At 38.1% G+C, this 21,827-nt stretch overlaps 7 protein-coding genes across 9 annotated transcripts; 3 read left to right on the top strand and 4 right to left on the bottom strand.

Moving 5' to 3' along the window:
• Positions 1-29: 29 nt before the first annotated feature.
• LOC117634259 (protein LAZ1 homolog 2) lies at positions 30-3,051 on the bottom strand. 2 transcript variants are annotated; one of them, XM_034368273.1, is made up of 8 exons: positions 2,829-3,051; positions 2,491-2,547; positions 2,027-2,135; positions 1,458-1,642; positions 1,294-1,382; positions 927-1,176; positions 493-720; positions 30-404 (listed from the first exon to the last, which is right to left on the bottom strand). In XM_034368273.1, exons 1-8 carry the CDS (start codon positions 2,976-2,978, stop codon positions 219-221), a joined length of 1,254 nt encoding a protein of 417 aa, XP_034224164.1. In that variant the 5' UTR covers positions 2,979-3,051; the 3' UTR covers positions 30-218. The 2 variants fall into 2 exon arrangements, with proteins under 2 accessions (XP_034224164.1, XP_034224163.1); XM_034368272.1 differs by having other exon boundaries at positions 1,294-1,642; positions 2,829-3,030.
• Positions 3,052-4,882: 1,831 nt separating this feature from the next.
• On the top strand, positions 4,883-6,359 carry LOC117635494. Its single transcript, XM_034369803.1, has 5 exons — positions 4,883-5,023; positions 5,135-5,207; positions 5,292-5,830; positions 6,077-6,251; positions 6,340-6,359. Exons 1-5 carry the CDS (start codon positions 4,883-4,885, stop codon positions 6,357-6,359), a joined length of 948 nt encoding a protein of 315 aa, XP_034225694.1.
• Positions 6,360-7,442: 1,083 nt separating this feature from the next.
• LOC117634890 (sm-like protein LSM1B) lies at positions 7,443-10,038 on the top strand. The gene is made up of 5 exons (XM_034369164.1): positions 7,443-7,873; positions 8,672-8,740; positions 8,836-8,951; positions 9,058-9,120; positions 9,556-10,038. Exons 1-5 carry the CDS (start codon positions 7,813-7,815, stop codon positions 9,631-9,633), a joined length of 387 nt encoding a protein of 128 aa, XP_034225055.1. The 5' UTR covers positions 7,443-7,812; the 3' UTR covers positions 9,634-10,038.
• A 170-nt stretch (positions 10,039-10,208) lies between these two features.
• On the bottom strand, positions 10,209-11,741 carry LOC117634889. Its single transcript, XM_034369163.1, has 3 exons — positions 11,486-11,741; positions 10,919-11,040; positions 10,209-10,736 (listed from the first exon to the last, which is right to left on the bottom strand). Exons 1-3 carry the CDS (start codon positions 11,607-11,609, stop codon positions 10,407-10,409), a joined length of 576 nt encoding a protein of 191 aa, XP_034225054.1. The 5' UTR covers positions 11,610-11,741; the 3' UTR covers positions 10,209-10,406.
• A 314-nt stretch (positions 11,742-12,055) lies between these two features.
• LOC117636195 (pollen receptor-like kinase 3) lies at positions 12,056-15,030 on the bottom strand. The gene is made up of 2 exons (XM_034370696.1): positions 13,396-15,030; positions 12,056-13,148 (listed from the first exon to the last, which is right to left on the bottom strand). The coding sequence occupies exons 1-2, from the start codon at positions 14,822-14,824 to the stop codon at positions 12,580-12,582; spliced, it is 1,998 nt and encodes a 665-aa protein (XP_034226587.1). The 5' UTR covers positions 14,825-15,030; the 3' UTR covers positions 12,056-12,579.
• A 297-nt stretch (positions 15,031-15,327) lies between these two features.
• Positions 15,328-17,006, bottom strand: LOC117634739 (photosystem I chlorophyll a/b-binding protein 6, chloroplastic). 2 transcript variants are annotated; one of them, XM_034368945.1, is made up of 5 exons: positions 16,877-17,006; positions 16,609-16,794; positions 16,449-16,486; positions 15,831-16,345; positions 15,328-15,715 (listed from the first exon to the last, which is right to left on the bottom strand). In XM_034368945.1, exons 1-5 carry the CDS (start codon positions 16,918-16,920, stop codon positions 15,695-15,697), a joined length of 804 nt encoding a protein of 267 aa, XP_034224836.1. In that variant the 5' UTR covers positions 16,921-17,006; the 3' UTR covers positions 15,328-15,694. The 2 variants fall into 2 exon arrangements, with proteins under 2 accessions (XP_034224836.1, XP_034224837.1); XM_034368946.1 differs by having other exon boundaries at positions 16,609-16,776.
• An 875-nt stretch (positions 17,007-17,881) lies between these two features.
• LOC117635571 lies at positions 17,882-19,368 on the top strand. Its single transcript, XM_034369873.1, has 3 exons — positions 17,882-18,615; positions 18,708-18,783; positions 19,008-19,368. Exons 1-2 carry the CDS (start codon positions 17,946-17,948, stop codon positions 18,767-18,769), a joined length of 732 nt encoding a protein of 243 aa, XP_034225764.1. The 5' UTR covers positions 17,882-17,945; the 3' UTR covers positions 18,770-18,783; positions 19,008-19,368.
• The last annotated feature ends 2,459 nt before the right edge of the window (positions 19,369-21,827 follow it).

The raw sequence follows: 21,827 nt of genomic DNA, 5'->3' as shown, positions 1-21,827 counted from the left end.
AAGAAGATTGTAGGCTTGACCTATTCCAAGCGGGGGGACTACCCCTAACTTATTCTCCCCTATGGTCTGATTGCATAAAGATTGTCATAGATTCTCATTCTCCAGGCAAAACATTCGAGTCTGCAATTGGTTTCTCTTACTTAAATCATTATTTGCGACACAAGTTTAATAAAGTGTACATTTTCCTTCAATTCAAGCAGAAAGAGTACTGTGTTTTCTTAAGGATCCAAATGAGTCTCTCTGGTAAGATTCATTTCAACTTGTTCATCAACTTCTTGGTCTCCTGATTCTGAGCCCTCTGTTCTTTGGTGGAATGTCTCATGGATCTTTGTCACACCCTTTTCCACACCCTTTTCCACAGGCCCTATTGCTTGATTTATGGTCAAGACAACATCCTTGACCACCTGTTTAAAATGTGAAAATTGAATATAAATCAAATGATCTACGAAATATGTATTCTATCCAATCCTTGTTGATAGGGAAAGAACTTACACGCTGACCACCATCAACAACAATGTCCTGAACGCTCTCGGTGACACTTGTTCCGGGAGCTTTGACCTGAGTTTCTTTTCTTTCAAAAACAGTTGGGGTGTCACTTTCCTCCAACTTCAGTTTAGTCTTGGTTGTTTCTGTGGTGACCTTCCCATACTCGTAAGCCCAAATGTAATGGTATGGTGCTGTTGAAAAGACAAACATATGTGCAACAGCTGCAATTGCCATCTGCCAAGCCACAAGACATAAACCTACATTATCGTGGCTATAGGAGTAAACAGAATTATAATGAAGCTTTGTGGCCATCAAAGTTCAACACTTCAACCGAAACATTTAGAGAAGTTTATTTTCCTAGTCCAAGCAATGTTTTAATATTTAACAGAACAAAGTTGTCCCGCAGAAACAGAGTTACCACAGCAAAAGAAGCGACATACTTCGATACATATCAAGAAATCCTGCAAGCCTGTTTGTAGTCTCTCCTCCTTGGGAAGAACACCAAACGCACACAATAGCGCGATGCCCACACCTTGCCACCAAGTGGCAAAAACAATAGCCTTAAAGCTGATGAACTTTGCAAGTGGTCTTATTGGTTGAAGCCTTTCATGAGTTACATTATAGAACTGCACAAGGCAATACAATGCCCACATCTGGCTGAAGTTCAATACTACTGCCATGTATGGATAACTGCAAGAGAAGAAAGGTGATAGTACTAAGCATCCATGAAGAATATCGGAGTAATATAATTCAATGACATTAGCAGTGTGTTATAATTAATTACTCATATTTACATGAATTACATACCCATAATACCACTTGAATTTCCCATTTCCATAAACACCAAAGATCTCCAACACTAATGCTAAGAATGCACAAACTGTCTTCAGAATCATCTGGACTACCCGGCACATATTAGAGCCAAAAAAAATTATAGTGGATTTACAGAAGGGAAAAACATAGTGACTTACATATTGTACAAGACCAAATTTTTCTATATTGAGCAAATGTTTCCCAAGAATACATGGTCGTAAGAAGAAGTTACGAAGAGACCAATGTGGTTCGGTGTGATTCTCATCTGTTCCTTCTACCAACGGTTTGTTGAGCAGTTTTCCAGATTGATTTTCAAGTAGCTCTACAACTCTTCTTTCACCTCCTACATAATAGCCATTCAAGAATAATTAAACAAGTTATAACATCACGAACTATAGTAATGATTAAGAAACACATTTCACAGAGAACATTTTAAGGTTATGAGATCGGCAAAGGGAGCACCATTGTGTAACCTACATCAGTTCCCTTGCTTGTCTTCCTACTGAGATAAATGCTTGATCTCAACTGTACAGGAAATTTCTAGCAGTTTGTGAATATTCCAAGTTTCAAGATATTGAGCCCTCTAGAAAACATGATCATGTTTGATTAATAGGACCCCAAAGATTATATTTGTAGGTACAACTACGACAGTAAAACTGGCATGGTTGCATCAAAGCAGATATAAATAGTAACATTTCTGAAATCAATGCAGAAACAAATGACTTACCCAGACAAGCAACCAAGTAGCTTCCAAAAGAATACAAGGCAAATGCTTCATAACAATTTCTTAGAATGTCACATGCAAGAGAAAGTTTTGGATTCCACAAGGATAAAATCTGAAGAAGTCAAAACCAGAAAATCAATGCCAATACTGCATGACCAGAGTAATTAAAAACGAAATGACAGAAAATGAATCTGCTAATGAAGGTTACAGATTTAGTCAAGAGAAGAAACCTATAATATCATGTTTTCTTCTCTTAGAATAAATTCATGCTCTAAAACGTTCGACATGCATAAGAAAGCTTGACTATTAAATTCTGTTTTTTCTTGTGAGCAGAGAAATCTAAATTCAAAGGTCGACGAAAGAAGAATGCAATCTTGTCGCATAGACATGGATATCTTTTTTTAGAGAGAGAGAGAGAGAGAGAGAGAGAGAGAGAGAGAGAGAGAGAGAGAGAGAACCATACTTACTGACTCAGTAGCATACACAGGTACCATGAAAACTACAGCAACCACCCATTTTTGTTCCTGGAAAAGAGATTAATTAGGGAATTGAATGCAGTCTAGTCCAACATTTCTTCAAATTGCAAACGAAAAGATCACGAAGCATCATTTAAGAAAAATCTAACACAACAAACAAACATCATAAAGTGTCACATAGCTCAAGATAGCTTCATAATGAACACAATTCAGCAAAGTATATAACATAAACTGCATTGATTCCTACAGTTATTTCAGAGTAAAACGGATTTTCTGCATCGAAAAAAAGGACACCAAAAAGTTATGGTGAATTATATGGGAGAACTGACAGTGGGTTTGGTGTATAATCTGAGATGTTGAAAGATGAGAAAAATGGAGAGGACCAGCGCCACAGCTGCAAAGCAGGCTCCAATGATAACAGCTGGTTGGTAGAGATCTCTGTATATGCTTTCATGGGCCGAGGCATAATGTGATGCCATTACTCAAACATCTTACACTTCCCAGAGACAACTTTAATTATCAAGTTTAGCTCAATGTGAATATCAACTAAACCTGAACAAAACAGTAAATGATAATCAAAGCCCATGATTAGAAAGGCTTAAACAATGGTTTCAAATAATCATAAAGCCATTAGGGTACCCAGAAAAAAGAAAAAAAACCAAACCAACCTCTCATAAAACTAGAGAATTTTCAGCCATGCGAAGAGAGTTTTCCATTGCTGATGATGATTGCTGCTGCAGAAAATCTATCCCCTCAAAATCCCAACTGATAAGTTCAAAGAGAAGAACGGCAGTTACCATCCATTAAGCTTTGTATATTATAACTTGTGGTGTCAGCTCGACAAGTGTCCTCGTATTGCAACATTTTTCGTCAAACCAACGACACGTATTACAAACCTCAACTGTTGGTGTAACAGAGAGAAGAGAACAACCCGGATGGAGAGGAAACCAAACCAAACTGATTTTGGGGCCTACTAAATTACCAACATCATATTTGATTGTTGCATATATTGTTACAGACTTTTTTTGGGCTGATCATACCTGGTGGTGGATGCAACTGGACTCTATAAATATAAGATTAATGCACTTGATTCAAGGCCATTGCATCACATGGCCTATTTTAAACATATAGACCCCTTGTATGAATCAGTTTTGCAAGATTGTTAGAGAAATATATAATGTCGTTGTGTCTTTTCACCCGTGATTAATTGGTTTTACATTATAAAATTGTATGCCGGTTTAATTATGAATACGTCTAAATTGGCAATGCGATTATAATGTTTTGAGTCTTTCCACTTTCAACGAATCGGTTGAATTGAATGTTGTACTTTTATTAAGATCACATTAATCGCAATGTAATGGCTGTTCAAATGGTGAATTTGGGAGTCATAGTTCACTGAAAATAGTGCTGATCATGATTAATATTATTTACTGACATCTCATATAGAGAAGAGATGAGTGAACTCCTTCCAATGGGAGTGGGAGAAAGAGAAGGCAAAGCTAGAGACAGTTTGCATGGAGGGGCTACTGGACAAATTAAAGTTGCTTCACTTTATTTTATTATTATTATTATTATTTTGTGCAACACGAGAGATGTACGTAGCACATAGTTAACGAGCAATGGAAAATACACTTTGAGACACGTGTTGGTCAGATACAGTCAGATGACCAGTCATCACCATGTCGTCATTCGACACTTGGCAAATCTCCTTACCAGCTCCCTTCACCTGTCTGGTCAAGGGCGGCCCGGTAAAAAAAAAAAAACAATTTAACCTTTTTTGGGTTTTGGTTTAGCATTGGACTGGACATGTTCACGTGGCTGGGTGGTCTTGAAACCCCCATGACCAGCATGTTGGCCCGCCATAGATCTCATCTCATGTGAGGCACGATTTTATTTGATTTTTTTTGGAATATATAATTTATCACAAACTGTAAAAAAAATAAAATTCTATTTTCTTTATCTTATGATGTAAAAGTAGCAATTCTTGCTTGCAGCACATTATCTTCTTTTTCAATCTCATCCTCAATTTCCTCTATATTCTAGCACAAACAATGAAAAATGAAAACTAAAATTGAAATGGTTAAGTCTGGGGATCAGAAAAAAAAAAAAGCAGAGAGATAAAATTAAGGTGATATACTAAGATATGAAAGATAGAAAAAAGGCTCTTTCTCAATCTCATCCTCAATTTCCTCTATATTCTAGTACAAATGATGAAAAATGAAAACTAAAATTGAAATGGTTAAGTCTGGGGACCAAAAAAAAAAAAAAAAAGTATAGAGATAAAATTAAGGTGATATACTAAGATGTGAAAGATAGAAAAAAGGCGGGAAAAGTGAGTGTTTGGGAACTTGAACCAGTGGCAAGATTACCAGCTTGCTTGGCTATGGAACTTCTCACTTCACAACTCTATATAAAGGCTTTTGCAGCTAAGCTCTCACTGGCTTATGGGATTCTGTGTACACAAACACCTGATTTCTATAAACCCACTTCATCCATTTCCTCTTCTTGTAACAAACAAATGAAGGTAACAAAAGAAAACTTGTGCTTGGGTGATTGTGTATCAGTTTATCTGTATACTTCAATTTAGAAGGTTTTTTTTTTTTTTTTTTTTTTTTCCTGTTTGATTTGATTGCAGATATTTGATTGGATGCAAAGTAAGCTTACCGGAAAAACCCTGATTAAGAAGCCAAGCTCAAAAGTTTTTTATGGTGATTATATGTAGATGAAAATATGACTTGTTCAATTACACAATTTAGTGTTCTTTTCTTTTAATCTGTACTTTGTTTTTATAGATGACAAGGTGCAAAAACCTCCCAAAGAAGAAGTGAATGAGTGGCCTCATGGATTGCTGACAATTGGGACATTAGGAAATGGCGACTTGAAAGAAGATCAACAGAGCAACCCACCACCCTCCCCAAAAAACCATCCCCATGGATTTACACCAGAGGAAGTAAGAAACATTCAGAATGAGTTGAACTCCTACTTGAATGAAGAAGCTGATCATCAATCAAATTCAGGCACAGAGCTTGAAAAAGTTCCAAACTTTCTTCCACTGGACACGTTTCTAAACAGACAGTCAAGCTTGAAAGCTGAGAGAAATGGTAACAATGCAGATTGTGATGAGTCTAAAGAAAATGGCAGTCGCTTCCAACAGAGCGGCAGTGTTGTTCTCAGCCGAGGGAAAGATGTTTGTTTGGAGAACACAAACACTGCCATTGGCAAAAAGTCGTTGTCTTTTCTCCTCAAGAAGGTGTTTGTTTGTAGAAGTGGGTTTGCACCAGCTGCTGCTCCTGGTCTAAGAGATCCAATCCTTGAGTCAAGAATGGAGAAGGTACATCATAAATGTTCTCTTGTTAAACCTATGTTGTCAAACTGTAAATCTAGCTAGACCACACGTTCTAGCAAAATTCAACGCAATAGTTAAATTGATCAATGGTTTAGATTCACGGAGTATTGGTGATGTGATATACCGCATAGCTCAAATCCAAACATTAAGATTCATGCACATAACTAATTTTCCCCTAGAGAGGGATTTGTGACATTTGTAATTATTTTACCTTTCTTGATTTGTTGACAGATATTGAAGGCAATACTTCACAAGAAGATATACCCCAAAAATTCAAGTGCTTCAACAATGTCCATGAAAAAGTACTTGGAGAACAGACACAATATTGCCAAGTCTGCCAATGATGAAGAAATAAATATTGATAAGGAAGATGAGGGAAGCAAATGGGTCAAGACTGATTCTGAATGTAAGCACTCACTTAATTATGTCATTTGATTAAAGCATTGACATGCTTTGCAAAGTTGTTGACACCATTTTTCTTTTTCTGGTTGCAGATATTGTTCTAGAGATATAGAGACTACTGGGAAGAATTCATGCAGGGTAAGTTTTTGATGTAGCTTGATTGTCTCTTCCCCAAACATTAATCTTTTACTTCAAATTTTTACTGATCTTATGCTATAATTTACTTTGATCTGCAGATTTCTGCCAATGTGGTGGTGTTGTCCTCTTTTGCATGCCTAATTTGTTGTCTAACAAAATGTTTGAGCTCCATACTTGGCTTTGTGCTGTGCAACAAGAGTGGCATTTTGTATGAATGAACTGTCTCCCACAGCTTGGCCTATGTTCCATTTCAGCATAATCAGCAAACACAAAAAAATAACAAAATAAATCGACTGTATATCTTTCATCATCAAAAGAAGAAAGGGCATAAAAAAATTATTTATCTTTCTTCTTTTTCTTTTTTTCCCTTTGCATATGAGATTTTGTCAAAGGACTTTTTAGCTTCTTTACCACGATAATAAACGAGATACAATAAATTAATAATAAAATAACGTAAAATCTACATAACTTATTTGTGTCGCTCCAAACTTTTTTTTGAGTGAATCATGTAACTACTGCAAATATCAATTGTGATATTACAACAAAACTGGTAGATAAAACTTTTTCAGCTCCATGATTAGAAGTGTTACACATGCATTGTTTCTGACATATGCGAAACAGAAAATATGCATTGTTTAAATAAGAAGAAAATTTAACCCCCTTTTTATGTTTGAATTGAATAAGGAAAAGGTTTAATCCTTATTCTGAAAAAACATTAGTTATCATTTCGAATGATGGGAATTGTATAATTAAAAAAGATTTAACCTTATTCCTGGTTTTTTTTAGTAAATACCACGAAATACCTTATTTCTGTTTTCACACAAAAAGGAAAAAGAACAAAAACAAGAGAAAATAATATTCCTAATAATTGCTTCATATATGATGAAAAGATTACGTATGAGGAAACGTATAATTAATTAGATCGTGTATATCTAATTTCGGCGCCAATCTAGATGGTACTTAATCTAATCCGACGCTCCATTAAGGAGACCATATAATTAATTAATCAAAGTTTTCCTCCTTAAGCTAGACTGTATCTTACTGTAAAAAGCTAATAATAATAATAACGAAAAACAAGAGCAATATTGTGAGAGAGAGAGAGAGAGAGAGAGAGAGAGAGAAGACCAATGAAAAGATGTTATCTTTTTGCCCAAGCCGGTGACTTTAATGGTCCAAAACCAACTTACACACTTAGTTGTTGATGGGTATTGTTGGAAATTGTTTGCAATTAGGGTTGGTGGTGGTGATGATCTAGTGCAGATGTGTGTGACTGAAAATTTTGGGCTTTGAGGCTTTTGGGGATTTTTTTTCTTTTTAATTTTGGAGGTGGTTGTTCGGTGGGAAGCCAATGCCATTGGAGAAGGCTCTGTGGTCCTGTTGATTGGTTTTTCAAGTTCCCGATTCTCAGTAGAAGAGAAGTCTACTTCATGTCGTGGGCTGGCGCAGAAGACACTTTCCTTTCCACTTCTCTTGCAAGCTATCTTGACAGTATACTCTCTCTCTCTCTCTCTCTCTCTCTCTCTCTCTCTCTCTCTCTCTCTCTGTGTTTAGATCTAGTTTGAAGCAATTGAATCTAGTTTAAAGTAATTGAAGATGGGTTTTATGGATTTTTGGCTGTTTTGTATGTGTTAGCTGTTAATTGCCTTATAGAGCTCTTGTCTAGTATTTTTCTTGCACATTTGTTTCATGGAATGGGTTTAGAGAGGCTGCTTTGCTGTTTGATTTGTAGCTTTCTTATTGCATGCTCTGTTTGATTGCGTTTTTCAACTGTATATGAGATACCAGGAACATAAACGAGTAAAGCTTCAAATTTGGATCTCTGCACTAAGTAATTATTATGATGTTGAATTTCTAGTGCTGAATCGTGGATTTGGGGTACAAGAGTGGTTCCCAATTTCTTAGAATGGAAGACATATCTTTGCTGCATAAACAAAAGTAGAAATGGGATAAATATTTTCTTAAAGAAATCAAGATTCAAACCATTATTAAATGTGAGCCAGATGCTGAAGATGCACTCATTAAATTAAAGCTTCATAATTAGTGGTTTAATGTCACTGCAGAATGTTTGGTTTCTAGTGCTTTTGTAGCTCTTCCTTGAAGCACTGGAATTTTTGTTTTTTTGGGGGGCGGGTTGGGAGAGAAGGTGTTAAACTGGCATGAGATGCCTACATTTTGGTTCCATGTGATTGCATCGATTCGTATTATGTGAGGTATATCAGTAAACTGATTAGAGATTGATTCATTACAAAGCACTTGGCTTATTATTATTATTTATTTGTTTTTCAGAAAAGCTTCTTGTCTTATTGCGAGATGGCCGAAAGCTCTTGGGATTACTACGGTCTTTTGATCAGTTTGGTATGTAACGTACCATACTAAGTTCTAATTAGCTTTACTCTTATTATTCTTTAGAAACCTTTATTGATATTGGTGATTTTCTTCCCTGTGCCCAGCTAATGTTGTTCTTGAAGGTGCATGCGAACGAGTTATTGTCGGTGATCTTTACTGTGACATCCCATTAGGTCTGTATGTAATCCGTGGGGAGAATGTCGTCTTAATTGGAGAGCTGGTATATTTGCATTCTCTTTCAGTTCTGGGAGACTTGACCACTTTTAATACTTTTGACTGCGTTATCAGATTTTTATTAAATTCTTGCTATGCATCTTTTATTTTAGGAATTGGGTAAGGAGGAGCTTCCTCCACATATGACTCTAGTACCTGAAGCAGAGATAAAAAGGGTAAGTCTTTAGATGTATGTTCGTTAATGCTTAATTTGAAAATTCCAATCTGAATGTTTAGGGTGTTAGCACTTGGTCATATTGAACCATGTTGACAAATGGATGAAGAGAACTTTGATTTTGTGAATGCCTATGCAGCATAGATAGCTTCTTTGCACTATCCTAATTTGTCCTGCCAGTGTTAATAGAGGAGCTTCTCTATGCCCTTTGCTATTTTGAGTGAGAGTATAAGTTTACTCTGGCTTTCCTAAAGTAATTAACCTCTTGTATCAGCTGGATGTTTGAACCTTCCAATTAAATCCTTTCCTTTTAAGATTAGTGTATTAAAGGTGCAATCTTATTGTGTTGATTCTGGTATCTGGGTTGGATTGTTCCTTCCTATTGTTGTCTTTTGCACTTCACTGTAATTTGAGTACATGTTTCTCTTATATTCAGGCTCAGAAAGCAGAGAGGGATGCTACAGATTTAAAAGGCTCCATGAGAAAAAGAATGGAGTTCCTCGATTTTGATTAACTTGCCCTCCCTTATGTCGTGGGTTTAGGCCATGTCCGCAAATTTTAGTGCGACAGTGACCCAAGATTTTCACCTCAATGGGAGCGGAGAAAAGAAGAAATAAGAAGAGAAATAGTATAAGTTCAGGACCCATTGAACAAAGGGTGAGAAAGGAAAGTTATTTTTATCCGGGTCTAGTAAAGGCGAGGCAATGCTGATGGTTCCTTCTTCCCACACTTCATTTGGATTTGATTGATACGAACATGGTTTGGGTTCTACAGAATTGATTAGGGTTTTTAGATTCGCAATTGCTTCTCTGTCAAACATGCCTAGTTTTGATTTTTCATGGCAACCACTGTCATTACATTTGTAAGATGGTAATTCCTGTTGAATCCACATTATGTTTACATGCTACAAGTTTCACTATATACTGCACTGCATGCTTATATTAAAAAAGATTGTATTCCCAATCAGGCCAAGACAGAGTTTCCACCCTCTATGTTTCTCCCCTCCCCCAACAAAATTAGATCGAATGTTGTGGGGGCTAAACATATCAAGATGTACGTGACTTTAAACATATTGAATCACATGCCACAGGATCAAGGGAAATCTTATTCTTTCATTATTTAGTTCCTAATACAAGAACTTTCGCATGGTAGATTGGATCATCAAATGCGAATTCTTAACAAGCTTTTCATACAAGTACATGATCTGAAAAATTCGAATCCATAAACATGTAAAAACTCAGGATGAACGTTGAGCTAACGTAACTATAAGACTACTGCAGCAAAGGCTTATGCTTTTTCAGGGAATGTAAGCAATGATATAAGAGGCTCGAATTTAGGAAAGCGAGAAACAAGGTCCGATCGCTTTGCCAGCTCGAAGTCCTGGAACTGAAAGGCAGGTGCACAAGTGCATCCCACAAGAGAGTAGTGAGTCTCAGCATCCCTTGGAGCAGCTTTGAGCAATGCCCCATCTGGTGAAATGCTATAGTCCTTTGTTGGAAATGAACCAAACCATATATTTGGAGGCACCGTGTACTGGGGTTGCTGATCCTCTCCAATCAAATTGGGTCCAAGGCAGGTGAATTTGACTTGCCCATCTTTGTCATCCAACTCCACTATCTGATAGCAATGATGAAACAACGAAATAGCTTAGAGAAATAAATCACTTTGAATACAAATGTACTATAATCTATCACAAAGCCACTTTCAGAAGCTCTCTGTATCTTGAACTGGCCATAGAAATGGCATGTCAATGCAGAGTATTTCAATCTTTCAATGTCTCAGATGTGATCAGGGCGTACCGTAATAGGTTCTCCAAGATAAAAATGCCAGGTTTCAGCCATTGGTATACGATGAAGGCGTGACGCATCCCCGGAAGGCAGCAAGAAGTAGATCGAAGAACTCACAGGGCGCTCAACCTTGTCTGCAGATAAGAAGCTACAGCTCTATTAGTAGAACAAATGGTAAGTAAAAACAATACAAAGTAGCAAGAAAATAATTCAACTAAGCATCATTGAAGGTGGAAACAACAGTTCCCATACATAACAATTAGGCTCATTTTGATGAGCAAAGTGGATCTATTTCCATTTCAATTGAACATATGATTTCAGGAATAAACTTCGTTGCATGAATAAGTAGATTCTCACAAAAATCCAATATCATCCAACCAAAAAGCAGATATAACACAATCTAGCCAACTTTCATTCCAAATATTTTCCAAAATTCCAAAATCAGGATCAAAATGCAAATAACAATAAAAACCCAATGCACAGAGGAAATGAAACATCCAAAGTCAGATCAGATCAGTGTACAAAACATGAGAAATTGTTGAAAAACAAAATGACGAGTACAGAGTTACAAGTACTTACAATCTGGGGGAAGCTGGCACAAGGGCAGGGCAATGGAGATGTCTCTGAAAGTTTCAAAATAAAACCCACCTTCTGGGTGGGGATTCAGTTTCAGTTTCTCGACAATCTGTGATGCAGTTGCCATGTCCGTGGGATCTGTTGAAAGCTGAAACCTGTTTTGTCTTCCTCTGACAACACTCTTAGATTCACTTTGTGATTTTTGTGTTTTGGGTAATTTGACAGACGGAGCACAAGAGAGCCAACCAAATTTGACATGGCCACCTATATTATATGGGTTTTTATCAGACGACTCGTCTTCTTTGCAAGTGGCGGTGTTCTTTTTCAACTAATTGGTGTTTCTTTTTTATTTTTGCTTTCTTTCTCTGTTTGACTATTCTTGTTCATCAAATAATGTGGCAATTATTTCTTTATTAAATTATGAGCTCACTTCATTTGGAATCTCAATTATTTCTGTCAGGTAAGAAATTTTTACTCAATGGCAAAAGGAATCATATGGGGATAGAGATTTTGCCAGCCTCTAGTTGGAAACAATTTTGAAAATCTTGGAAAATGACAAGCCATTAAATAAAATCATGTGATACATGTATGTATGTATGTCATTTATGTACATGAATGAATGTCTCTCTGTTAGTATTCCTTGAAAAGAAAATTATTATGGTGACCTGAATATCCTCCTATGTACAACTAATTTAAAAAAGAAGAAGAAAAAAAGGGTATCACACCCTCATGATCAGGAATTAGATCAGAGAACTAAGAACCAAAACTTCCTCCAGAATAGAAATATGACTTAATTTATTCAGTATTTTTCACTAAATTCCATTTGCTTCCCTTTGTTCCAACCCAACACTCTCCTCCTACCCCTTTTTCTTTTCTTCTCACCTATATGGCAAGAGAAAAAAAACCTGCACCTGTATAGAAATTTATCACTTTTAATTATCTAGTATTTTTTCATTCAATTCCATTGCTTTGCTTCTGTGGTTGCTTTGATCTCCTCTAGCCCTTTTAATTTCTCACCTTGTTGAAAGAAAGCCCATCTGAATTGAAGTATATTGAGTAAGCACATTACCATATATATACGCATGCCTATATGCCTCTCATACTTGTACCTCTTCTATCCTCCTAATGGCTTCCCTTATATCAAGCCTTTGCTCAGGATCACTGAGAGTGCAATCAGCTCCAATCTTGAGAAGCTGCACCATCTGATCCAAAGAGTCTGCATCACTTGCTATCTCTGGGTCAAGCAGCTCTTCTTCTCTCTGCTCAGCCATTGCTGATTGCACCCATTGCACCACATCAGTTCCTCCTTTGCCATTGGTTAGATATTGGGAAGGGAATTTCCCAGTTAGGATCTCAAGGATTAGAATCCCTAGGCAATAAACATCAGACTTTGGAGAGATTTGCTGGGACTCTGTGATCTCTGGGGTCCTAAAAGCAAACATTGTTTGAGCAGCATTGTTGGGGTTGATGAGGGGATGCAAGGCATAGTCATTTAGGACTGGCTCATAGTCATCATTCAACAGAACATTGCTTGACTTGAGGTTTCCATGGGGAAGGTCATAGGATGCAAACTCTGTGTGGATGAACCCCATTCCACATGCAATTCCTTGGATTATCTTCAGACGGATGGGCCAGTTCAGCTCCGAATGAGAAATGCCACGATCACCTGCAAATTAAACGTTTGCATTAGCCTATTTTGTCTGGAAACATGTTATGTTGGCAGACTCTCAATCTAGAGACGACTGATCATATTAGGTAGTGTCGCATTAGTTTTCAAAAGAATGATAGCATTGTAGTTTACATCTCTAACATAATTAGGTCACCATGGAGCCAAAATACCAAAAATCAAAAATGGTTATAATGTAGAAGCTTAAAACAAGATTACTTAAAGCAAAATTGTGACAAGTTCATACCATGCAAAAGGTATAGCAAGCTGCCCGTAGGAATGTACTCTGAGATCAACAGCTTCTCCTCTCTCCTATAATGGTAAGCCAAAGGAGTCAAGATATTCTTGTGCCTTAATCTTCCAAACCTTCTCATCTCAGAATCAAACCCATCTCTCCCCAACCTATTCATGTCCCTCATCCTCTTCACCACCACAGACATCCCATTGGACATCACAGCCTTGTAAGCCGATCCCAACCCTCCATTCCCTAAAACCTCAGCCGCAGCTTTCATCAAATCAGACAATCCAAACGAACCCTTTTCATCATTCACCATCAAAAGCTCGTTCATGCCATTTTTCCCATGATTTGACCCCTTCTTAGAGTCCCCTTTTTTGCTACTGGTTTGGTGGACCTCCAAGCTATGATTAGTGCTGCCCAGACTGCGGTTGTTGCTACTTGGGACATGAACTTCAACCACCCGTTGATGATGATCATCCAATTGTTCTTTCCCAAGCACATCGAAATCGTCGTCTCTCTTTCGCCTCTTTGCTACAAACAACACATACAGCAAGAGTAGTATCATGATACCCAAGATGACACTGATGATTATGATGATGGTTGTCGTTCTTTTAGAATCCACGTCTGAGGATGACGAGGACGGCCACGAAGGTGGTGGGGATGGTGATGGGGTTGATGGGGTTGATGGGGAAGGGGAAAGGGAAGGGGCAGGGGTTGGAGCTGGTGATGGGGATGGAGATGGGGATTTACATGATGACTTGAATGGCACGCCACAGAGCCCTTCATTTCCTTCAAATGCCTTTGGGTTGTACTTGGACATGCTGTCTGGGATTGGACCTTGTAACTTATTATTGGACAAGTCAAGTGAGTTCAATCCTTGTTTTAGTTTGGGGATAGAGCCTGTGAATTGGTTTTTCTCCAAGTGAAGTTCTTCTAGCTTGTTCAATTGGCCCAAGGACTCTGGGATTTTGCCTGTGAAATTGTTGTTATCGAGGTATATTTTTTTCAGTGAGTTCATATGGGAAAAGTAGTCTTTTGGTATTTCACCAGAGAATCCATTTCCTGACAGGAGCAAGGATTTCAAGGCACCAAGTGTGTGGAAGTCTGGGATTGAACCTGAGAAATTGTTGTTCATGAAATTAATGGTTCTTAGGGTAGGAATGTCTTTCAAGGCATCAAAATCAATCTTTCCAGAGAGACCCATGTTGGAGATATGGAGACCACTGATGACATTACTGCCCTTGAAGCAAACAATCCCGGTCCATTGGGCTTTGCATGGAGATGAGTTTTGATCAGGGGTCCACTTGTCTAAGGCACCTGCACGGGTGAGTGATTTCTTGAACTTGAGGAGAGCTTCTTGGTCTTGTGGTAAGGAGAGGGAGAGGTAGGGGGAGGAAGAGAAGAAGAGGAGGAGAAAGAGGAAGCGAACAGCGGCCATTGCCGAGCCGGGAAGGGGGACAATGGGTCGTCGTCTCCACCGGATAGAAACGAGCCGCTGTTCGGAGAGAAAGATGGGTGGTGGTTCTTCTCTGAGGTTCTCTTGTGTTTGCTTAATTTCGTTTTGTTGATCATGAATTTGGGGTGTATGGGAGGAGGAGGAGTTGGGTGTGTCATGTTGGGTGGTGGGTTGGGGGTGTGTTTGTGGCTTTGAGATAGGTTTGGGGATGGAGATTACCAGATTTTACAAGATAAACTCTAAGAATAGAGATTGGGACAGAGGAAAGAGGGCTGGATTTGCCTCTTGTGGGATTTGGGGAGGAAACAGAGAGAGGTTGTGGAATTTGCATTGACCTTGTCAGCCTCTGGATGCCCTACATTTCAGGACTTTCAATTTCCAAAAAGTGCTAAACATTCATTCAGTTGGTTTCGCAGAGGCAGAGCAAAACCATATTTATGTTATTACACACTTTTATGGCAAACTTCTTCTTAAAAGAAATCATGGAAAACTTAATTAATTCAATCTAAAAAAGGAACTAAAACAAATAAAATTGAGTGAATAACAACCAATTCTAGCCAAGTTTCAAAGATGGTGCCTGGATACTTTGCTCATGATCATGCTTGTTGGATATCACCATGGCCACCCAAGCATCGGTCATTTCACACTCCAGTCATGAACTTTTAACAAAAAAAGAATATTCAAATTACAGAAAGGATGTCATGAGGCTGTCTTGGCTTCTTTGTATGTACAATTTCTTTGTTCTTATAACAGAAGAGATTATCTCATAATGCAGAGATTACAGATATACATGCATGCAGGCTGCTTGGTGTTTCAATTACAAGCCTTCCAGGAGTCTTCAAGCCCACAGCATCAATATTGTGAAGTAAAAGCCTGCACAGATGAATTGTTAGTTAAAAATTTATCAGCACATCAAAGTGTGTAATACATTTTATGTTTTGGACAATTCAGAGAATGCAATGAAGTATATCTATATATATAGCGTTACCGAAAATATGTTGCAGTGACCAGGATCTGCAATATGAGCCATCAAATTCTCAATGGGATCTTTCCCTGTATAAATGGCTTGGAACAAGAACCCTACAAAAGCCAGCATTGCAAGGCGCCCATTTTTTATCTCCTTTGTTCTCAACACCATAACAGGCTCGGGAGATCCTCTTCCCCACATCATGGGATCAAACCATAGCCCACCAGGGTACCCAACATCTGGTTTTGGGTTCTTTTTGTGAGGCAGCTTAGGCTCAATATCAACACTCCCAGGGTTAATTATGTCAGCCCATCTCCTTCCCTCAACCCACCCCATTAATGCTAACTGCACCACAAACAGGGTTGTGGGGTCTGCAAAGTATTCTCTCTCACCAGCCTCAAACCATGAGAAGTTCTCAATAAACCCTAATCTTTCAAGCCACTCTGGAATTAGAATTCCAGACACTGCCAGCATTGCCCATCTGCCATGCATCAGCTCAGCTTGTGCAAACCATTTTAGTAACTCAGGATCCGACCCTGCAAAAATACGTCAAATTGGGTTTACATTTCTATGGAAATAAGTTAAACTAAGACCATACACAGAAAGTGTACAAATGGTCTAAAATTAACATGTACATACCTAATCCAAGGGGGTCAAAGCCAAAATCACCAGGAAGGCTATAGTTTTAACCCCAAAACAAAAGTCAGGATGAAAGCAGAGATAGATATAAGCTGAAAATATAGGAGGGGTGATGTGAAAACAGTCAAATTGATGAATTTAATTAATAATTATTTCTGACCTGCCATCAAGCCACTCTGGAGGTGAGCTACCAGGAAACCACAATGGCCTATCTGGAGGGAGTGGTTCACACACACTTGACACTCCTTTTGTTGCATTTAAACTGGTTGTTCTTCTTCCCAGCATGCATGGTTTTACTTTTCCTGGGCAAAATTTCCAGGGCACTTCCCTGTACTCAATCAGAAACCTTGTACATGAACAGTAATATTTAAGAAAATTAGTGTTTGAAAGATTGAAATTAAGAATGTGGTTTAGGAGAACTTCGTTACCTGCTTGGGATGGTTGAGAGTGCAGAGGTAATAGCCAGGGCCATAGATGGCAAGACGGTCCAGCCAAACTGAACAGGGTTTGATAGCTTAATTTGGGTTCCCTGCAAATTGTTTGACAGTTTTTCTACTCACCGGGAAGATGGATAGTTCATGATAGGGTGAATTACAACTTAAGTGGCACAAAAAGAAGAAGAAAGAGCCAATGGGAAGTTGGCACGTGTTCTAGATATAAGTTCCTATCCTAGACTTGTAAAAATTTGAGGTATTCATTAGCCAATGAGAACTTTTATTTTATAATTTTTCTGCCTTCTTCAAAATTAAAAAATAATAATAATTCTTTCTCCCACCTGTTCTTTTTAGTAGAGATTAATTAAGAATTAAAATCGGTACCTTGGTATACCATTTTTTGGGGTACCTGGTATTATAAATTTGAAAACAAAAAGGGATTGTAATTTATCAGAGAGCCCATAATTCATTTTATTTACTTATTTGCCCAATACTTTATATTTCCTTACAATTTGGCCCTTCCCATATTGCCCCTTTTTTTTGGCCTTTTTGGTGTCTTTATGGTTCATTTAAGGACTTGAGATTCCACCCCAATTGGGGGGCCTGAAATAGTAGAAAACCCAACCCTATAGAAACTCTATAAAAATCCAAAGCCCATTATCAGGAAAAAAAAAAAAAAAAAGGAAAAAAACACTGCAAATGCCTATAAATTACAACACTCCCACAAACTTAAGGATAGTTGCATAAATACTGAATAGTATATGAATCTCTGAGCAAATTAGGAAAGTCAATTGAAAATTTATAAATAAAGAGCCATAAGAAATTTTTAAAAACAAGTTGTTCGAAATTAAAAAACAAATGAAATATTGAGTCGATCCAAAAGCCGCGCGAGTGTGATCAATAAAATTGATCTAACGGCGTAGACCCGTGTGACTTAAAGGGCCATGTGACTTAAGGTAAGGTCATTGGCAGCGCATCATTTGCCGCGCAAACTCCAAATCCAATCGCGTCGTCTTCTTCGTCTCTTCTCCCTCGTCTTCTCAATCTCCCCTGAAAAATCCATATGGCTTCTACACGGCAACGAGACCTCAAATATGACTACAGAAACATTAGGAGACTCTACGAAATGGAGAAATTGATGAAGGCACAAGTGGATGGCACGGCAGATGCCTCGAACAAACAGATGCTTCAATCTGCCCTGATCGGAATTGGTAAAATGAGGAAAGATCTGTGGCAAGGCTTCAACAATTCGTTGAAGGTGACCCTGGAAAGTAAATCTATCAGAGCTTTCAGGGTGCAGGAAGCCCTGAAAACCCCGCAGGAGTGGGATGTCATGGACATCCTCGTGCAGTACCTCTGCGATGATACATCTGATTCGGCGGCGGCGGATCCGTATTCGGCCTCTTATGCGGGGGAGAATCGAAATCCGTCGGCTCCTGAGCACCTCGTGCAGTACCTCCTCGCTGATACGTCTGATTCGGCGGCGGCGGATCCGTATTCGGCCTCGTATGCGGAGGAGAATCGAAATCCGTCGGCTCCTGAGCAAAATTCCTGCGACGAATTGTGGTCATGGATTCTTGCCAGAGGTACAACCGTTGGGAAATTTGCTGCTACTGTAGCAGAGCTTTGGTTACTGACGAAGGTGTCGGAATTTTTTTCTAAAACTGCGGTTCCGCAGATTGACACACACATCGTAAACCCCACCAGCTCCCCGAAAACTAAGCTCCCTTTCGGTAATTTTTTGTCCCTTCCTTTTGTTGTTTCTGAATAATTTAGTTTTAATTATTGTTATTGATGATTTCTTATTTATCTTTAAATTTTGTAGCCACGGTTGTCGCACAGAAAGGATTACAGCAGATTCTCGATGCTGTAAAATTGGATGCGTAGCAAACATAATATTGGTAAGTTTCTTCATTCTGCTGCATTTTCTTGATTAATATATGTAAGTTTGTTTTAGGGTACCTTGATTAACTGATAATTAAAAAAGGATTATAGACTTAAAATAGTCAAAGTAGTCCCTATCCTTTGATTTATTGGATCACATATTTGTTGTCAACATATATGGTGCTATTCTGTTTTACTCTCTGTTAAGTCTGAACTAAATTATTTGCTTGATGGATTCCAGGTACAATTGATAACTAGCTGTGCTGATTTTGCTTCCCACCAGAACCACCCCCAACATACTTGACACCGCTGCAGTAGACTTCTCAAGGCACACTGGTACATATGGTATATACGGCATATTGGTACATATATACATGAAGACAACCTAATACTGCTCTAGATTTGATAAATTTTAAGATATCAAATTCTAGTGTAGTGATTTTCTAATCTAGGTTACTTCATTAAGCATAGGATTTGTCAAATAAACAACGGTCATATGAACTCGATTGGTAAACTTTCTTTTTGTTCATTGAAATGGCATTGATTCTCCCCTGCTAGATGTATTCTGGAGTATCCGATTGGTAAACTTTCTTTTTGTTCATTGAAATGGCATTGATTGGCGTTGATTCACCCTGCTAGATGTATTCTGGAGTATCCGATTGGTAAACTTTCTTTTTGTTCATTGAAATGGCATTGAGTTTGAGATGGCGTTGATTCACCGCTGCTAGATGTATTCTGGAATATCCGATTGGTAAACTTTCTTTTTGTTCATTGAAATGGCATTGAGTTTGAGATGGCATTGATTCACCCCTGCTAGATGTATTCTGGAATATCTGTTTCCTTTAAAAGATGTGATATTTGTTGGTATTGTTTAAAAGTTTCCATTTCCATCCGGTTGCATTCATTTGGAAATTATGGCCTACTCCAACCTGCTTTTTTTCTCAACAAAGTGCAATGTGATTAGTATGATACTTGCACAAATATGGGCTTAGTCCAGACAAGGGGGTGCACATGCAGACTATATGTTTGTTGTGCAACGGCAAACTTAATAGTTGTAAGTCTTTGTGATCTGAAGTTTGCCTAGGAGTTGTAGCAGTTGTAGTTCTTCAATAATGAAGCATCAAGCAAATATTTTAGTACAGAACAGATTAGGAGTAAATACCATAAGACTACTAGAAATCAAGCTTTGGAGCATAGGCCCCTTTTTGCCATGGCAAAAGGAGGTGGGAGTGCTCTAATGCAGAAGTTAAGTCAATGAGCCGTTTCAGAGGAGTCTGTCATGTGCTGCCGGCGCTGCTCCTATCTATGACTGCGAGTGTATGACCCATGCTGGAATTACAAAATTGCTCCTCCCACTTATTTCCACACTTCCCTTTTAATCAATCAAAATGCCATGTCCTCTCCCTCCCTACAAATGAAAATGCCATTTCCTCAATCATTCAATCTGCCATGTCCTCGTTTTTGCTGTTTTACTGCACACTCGTCTTTCAACCAAATTGCCATAAGTCTCTGAGGAAATCAGACTTTTAGTATAACTGAGGATGCTCAGCTTCAGCTTCAATTGACTCCGCCTAGTACCCGGAAGATGATAATAACTGAAGATGCCTGGTAATAATTTTTCATGATTTATGTATCTCATGGATTTGTATCTCATGTCCCAAAAATAAAATATTATAGGATATTTTTCAGTGAGAAATATGCCGTGCTCCCATTCACCACAAGTCTCAATCGATCTAAGAGAGCGGCCAAAAAACATTTTGTTGTCAATTTTGTAATCTAGCGCCCACTCTTTCTTTTCATAATTTCTTAACACCCATATCTCAACAGACAAATGCCCAGATGACAGAATGGCCAAACATCCTCCCAAATTAAGCAAATGCATGTCATGCGAACCACGTACAAAACCTTGTGATGAATTAGGATAAGGATTCCAAACGAATTCATCTTTCTTGAAATCAAAAGAAATGATATAATTCGGGTTTTCTCCAACCACATAGTTTCCTCCAACCACATCACGATCAATCAACCAATGCATGTCTCCATATGCAGATACATTCTTGCTGCTAAACTCACATTGGGGAACTGAGTGTATTTCTTGCCACGATGATGATCTTGCTCCCAATGTATAAACATAAGCCACCAATATATCACGATGTCTGTGTATCAAGTATTTGTATCGGTCAATTTCAGAAATACAAACAATCTTGTGAGTGCTAGTTATACTGTCAAATCCCATGCCGTACCACTTTTTACCATAGGTTGGAAGGAGGTGATTCGTTGGGAGATCTAGAACTTCTCCTCTAAGAGGATTGAGCAATAATCCAAAATTCCTTATCTCATGTTTAAGGCAAACCAAGTTACAGAAAACAAAATCTACTTGGTAATTACCAACCTCTGATAAAATATTTGCATGCCAATGTTTGCTTTTTGTCAAGCCGTGCTCGCCGCTGTATTTCAATGATTGCAAGGCTGTTAAACGTTTGGCCCGAGAGGACCAAGACTGAGCAAGAAGCATAAGTTGTGGTACCTCAACAGCCGCAGCATAGTTGGTACCAGACGAATTAAGTAGACGCGGGGTGTGCAATGTAGCAAAATATGGGTTATCAACCATGTGTAAAGTGGTCTTAGATACGCAACGCATGTGACAAAGTGAGTTTGTTGGCAATCTTGTAAGGACGTCGAAGATGATATCATTGGGTATGTCCACTGAGGTTGACTTCTCGATTCTCTTTGCCCTCGACTTCTGCAGCCCTACTCACTCAAACAAATAATTTTAGTAACAACTTTAAATACAAATTATCAAACTTATCACAAATATATATATATATATATATATATCACTTCTATAAGAATTATACCCAAATACTCATGGTGGAAACAATATTATTACCACAAGATTTTATTATTCAACAATAAGAAAAACACAAACAATTTGATGTCATATAGTTACGTGTTTGAGTAAATTAAATTGTTATAAATCAACAATACATACCTTTCAGTGAAAATATTAAAAGATGCGGTATCAAAATTAGTAGAACATCGATGCATCCTGTTGAAAAGT

This window comes from Prunus dulcis, chromosome 7, assembly GCF_902201215.1.
Source record: "Prunus dulcis chromosome 7, ALMONDv2, whole genome shotgun sequence".
Taxonomy (NCBI): domain Eukaryota; kingdom Viridiplantae; phylum Streptophyta; class Magnoliopsida; order Rosales; family Rosaceae; genus Prunus; species Prunus dulcis.
This window is presented reverse-complemented; position numbering and strand designations above follow the sequence as displayed.